We start from the raw sequence: 2,029 nt of genomic DNA on the forward strand, positions 1-2,029 counted from the left end.
GTTTTGTAAACTTTCTATTTTTTAATGAAAACCAGTTTAAAACTAGTTTTAAACTGAAACTGGTTTTTCATTTGTTAACGGTAAACCAAAACCGGTTCGAAAAAATGATCAAACTGCACCCGGGTGTGGTTTTATAATTGGTTTCCTAATCAAAGATGGCGTCGATTACAAGAAACGTGATGGTAGAAGTGAAGGCAGAGGAAATTTTCAAATATCTAAAGGAATACATCTGTTAAATTATATGAATTTGTTGAAGTTGAAATATTGAAAAATCAGTAAAAATAAATATGTAATTTTGAAAAATTTGTTTTGATAATTAATTTTACAATTAAAGATCATACTTGAAATACCCATCAAAGCATACTGAAACAAAATAGATGCACGGAAACATATGATGGCTACTTTCGGCAGGTTAGATTTGTTGAAAAATGTTTGTTTTTATCTTTTTAAAATACCTTTATTTTGCTAGATTTTGTGTCTATTAGTAGATTGTATACGTTTTTTTGACAGTCATTTCAACAGTTTTCTACCGATACAGTATGTAATCGCGGCTGCTTCAAACCGATATTAAACACGAGGATGCAATCCGTGTCATCGGTCACCATTGAGAAACACTTGAAGTATTAGTGCTGAACACATTTGTTTTGAAGCCATTTTTTTGTGTTAAACAAGACATTTTTTTGAACAGTACTAAACCAAAACCAGCTTTGAAACCAAAGCCGAACCAGTTCTAAACCGAAATTATAAACCAAAACTGGTTTTGTGATAACAAATTCACCTGATGTGTGACACTCCCAACAACGGTACATTGATATCTGCGTTCCTCTACAAATGTACAAATAATTGTATATGTCTAATTGAGAGCCAGTCTCCATATACCTGACAACGCCTAATCTAGTTGGATTTTTTTTAGGGGTGTGGCAGAGGCCTGTAAAGGGGAGTGTCCGTGTAACAAAACCAAGCCCTGTATATGTACCGCAGATTACCAGCCTGTGTGTGGTGTAAATGGACAAACATACGGAAACGTATGCGGAGCTAACTGTGCGTAAGTAATTGACTGTTGTTATGATAACGTGTATTTCCATGTACCTAAATCTTTGGTAACCTGGCGATGATGGCTGTCTTTACTTATAACTATTTGTTGAAACAACTTTATATCTCATTGCTGATGTGCGTTGTTCTAAACAGTCTCACTGTATCATTCGAAAACAAAATTTAGTACTCAATATTTGTCAGGTTCACTGGTATGCTTCTGTTTACATTTCGTGATTCTATCAGGAAATTCGTCTGTTTTTTTATATTATGACATATGTCAAATGTGGCTCTCCGAACGATAAATATTCTGGATCACATATCTTTACTTCCAGATGGTTGGGGGTTCGCGTTCGTTGAGCAAGTTTTAGTGCAATAAAACATGAAAGCCAATAAGATTTAGATTGCATCCGGTACAACAATGACGTTAATAATCGGAAGGTTACGTTTAGCAGTTGAAAACATTTCAGAATAGTTCTCAAGCAATTTTACCTACTTCATAATTTACATCTTGGTGATTTTAGTCGACCGATACAGCTACAACCTATACCATATATCTTTGTTTCTATTATAACAGTGGTTTGGACGTTGAGTGTACAGGTGAATGTCCATGTAAGAGTCAAAAGCCCTGTATGTGTACGCGGGAATTCAGACCTGTGTGTGGACTAAATGGGAAAACTTACAGTAACACGTGCGAGGCGAAGTGCGCGTACGTATCTCGTTCTTTATGTCTCAACAAAGACACATATGATATCAACACGTTATGGGGCGTCACAAGTTACACAACTCAAAAATAAATACATGTACATGTGGTCACATTGATCGTTTGTGTACAAGCGTTTAAAAATCACATATTCAATGTTTTATCCTTTTCGGTCTGCACCACTTAAATCACATATGTAATTAGAATTATCTCCCCTGAAGTGTATGTTAATCACTTGTATTCACTGCTGTAGGGGTGTGTCGGAGGCCTGTAGAGGGGAGTGTCCCTGTAATA

General features: G+C 35.7%; 1 protein-coding gene across 1 annotated transcript; it reads left to right on the forward strand.

Annotated features, from left to right (window-relative positions):
* Positions 1–913: 913 nt before the first annotated feature.
* LOC110444154 (serine protease inhibitor dipetalogastin-like) lies at positions 914–2,023 on the forward strand (the record flags this gene model as incomplete). Its single annotated transcript, XM_021488562.1, has 3 exons — positions 914–1,045; positions 1,610–1,741; positions 1,989–2,023. Coding segments are annotated over 3 exons (299 nt in total), but the record flags the coding sequence as incomplete, so codon positions are not given.
* Between the last annotated feature and the right edge of the window lie 6 nt (positions 2,024–2,029).

This window comes from Mizuhopecten yessoensis, unplaced genomic scaffold, assembly GCF_002113885.1.
Source record: "Mizuhopecten yessoensis strain PY_sf001 unplaced genomic scaffold, ASM211388v2 hete_36043126, whole genome shotgun sequence".
Lineage (NCBI taxonomy): Eukaryota > Metazoa > Mollusca > Bivalvia > Pectinida > Pectinidae > Mizuhopecten > Mizuhopecten yessoensis.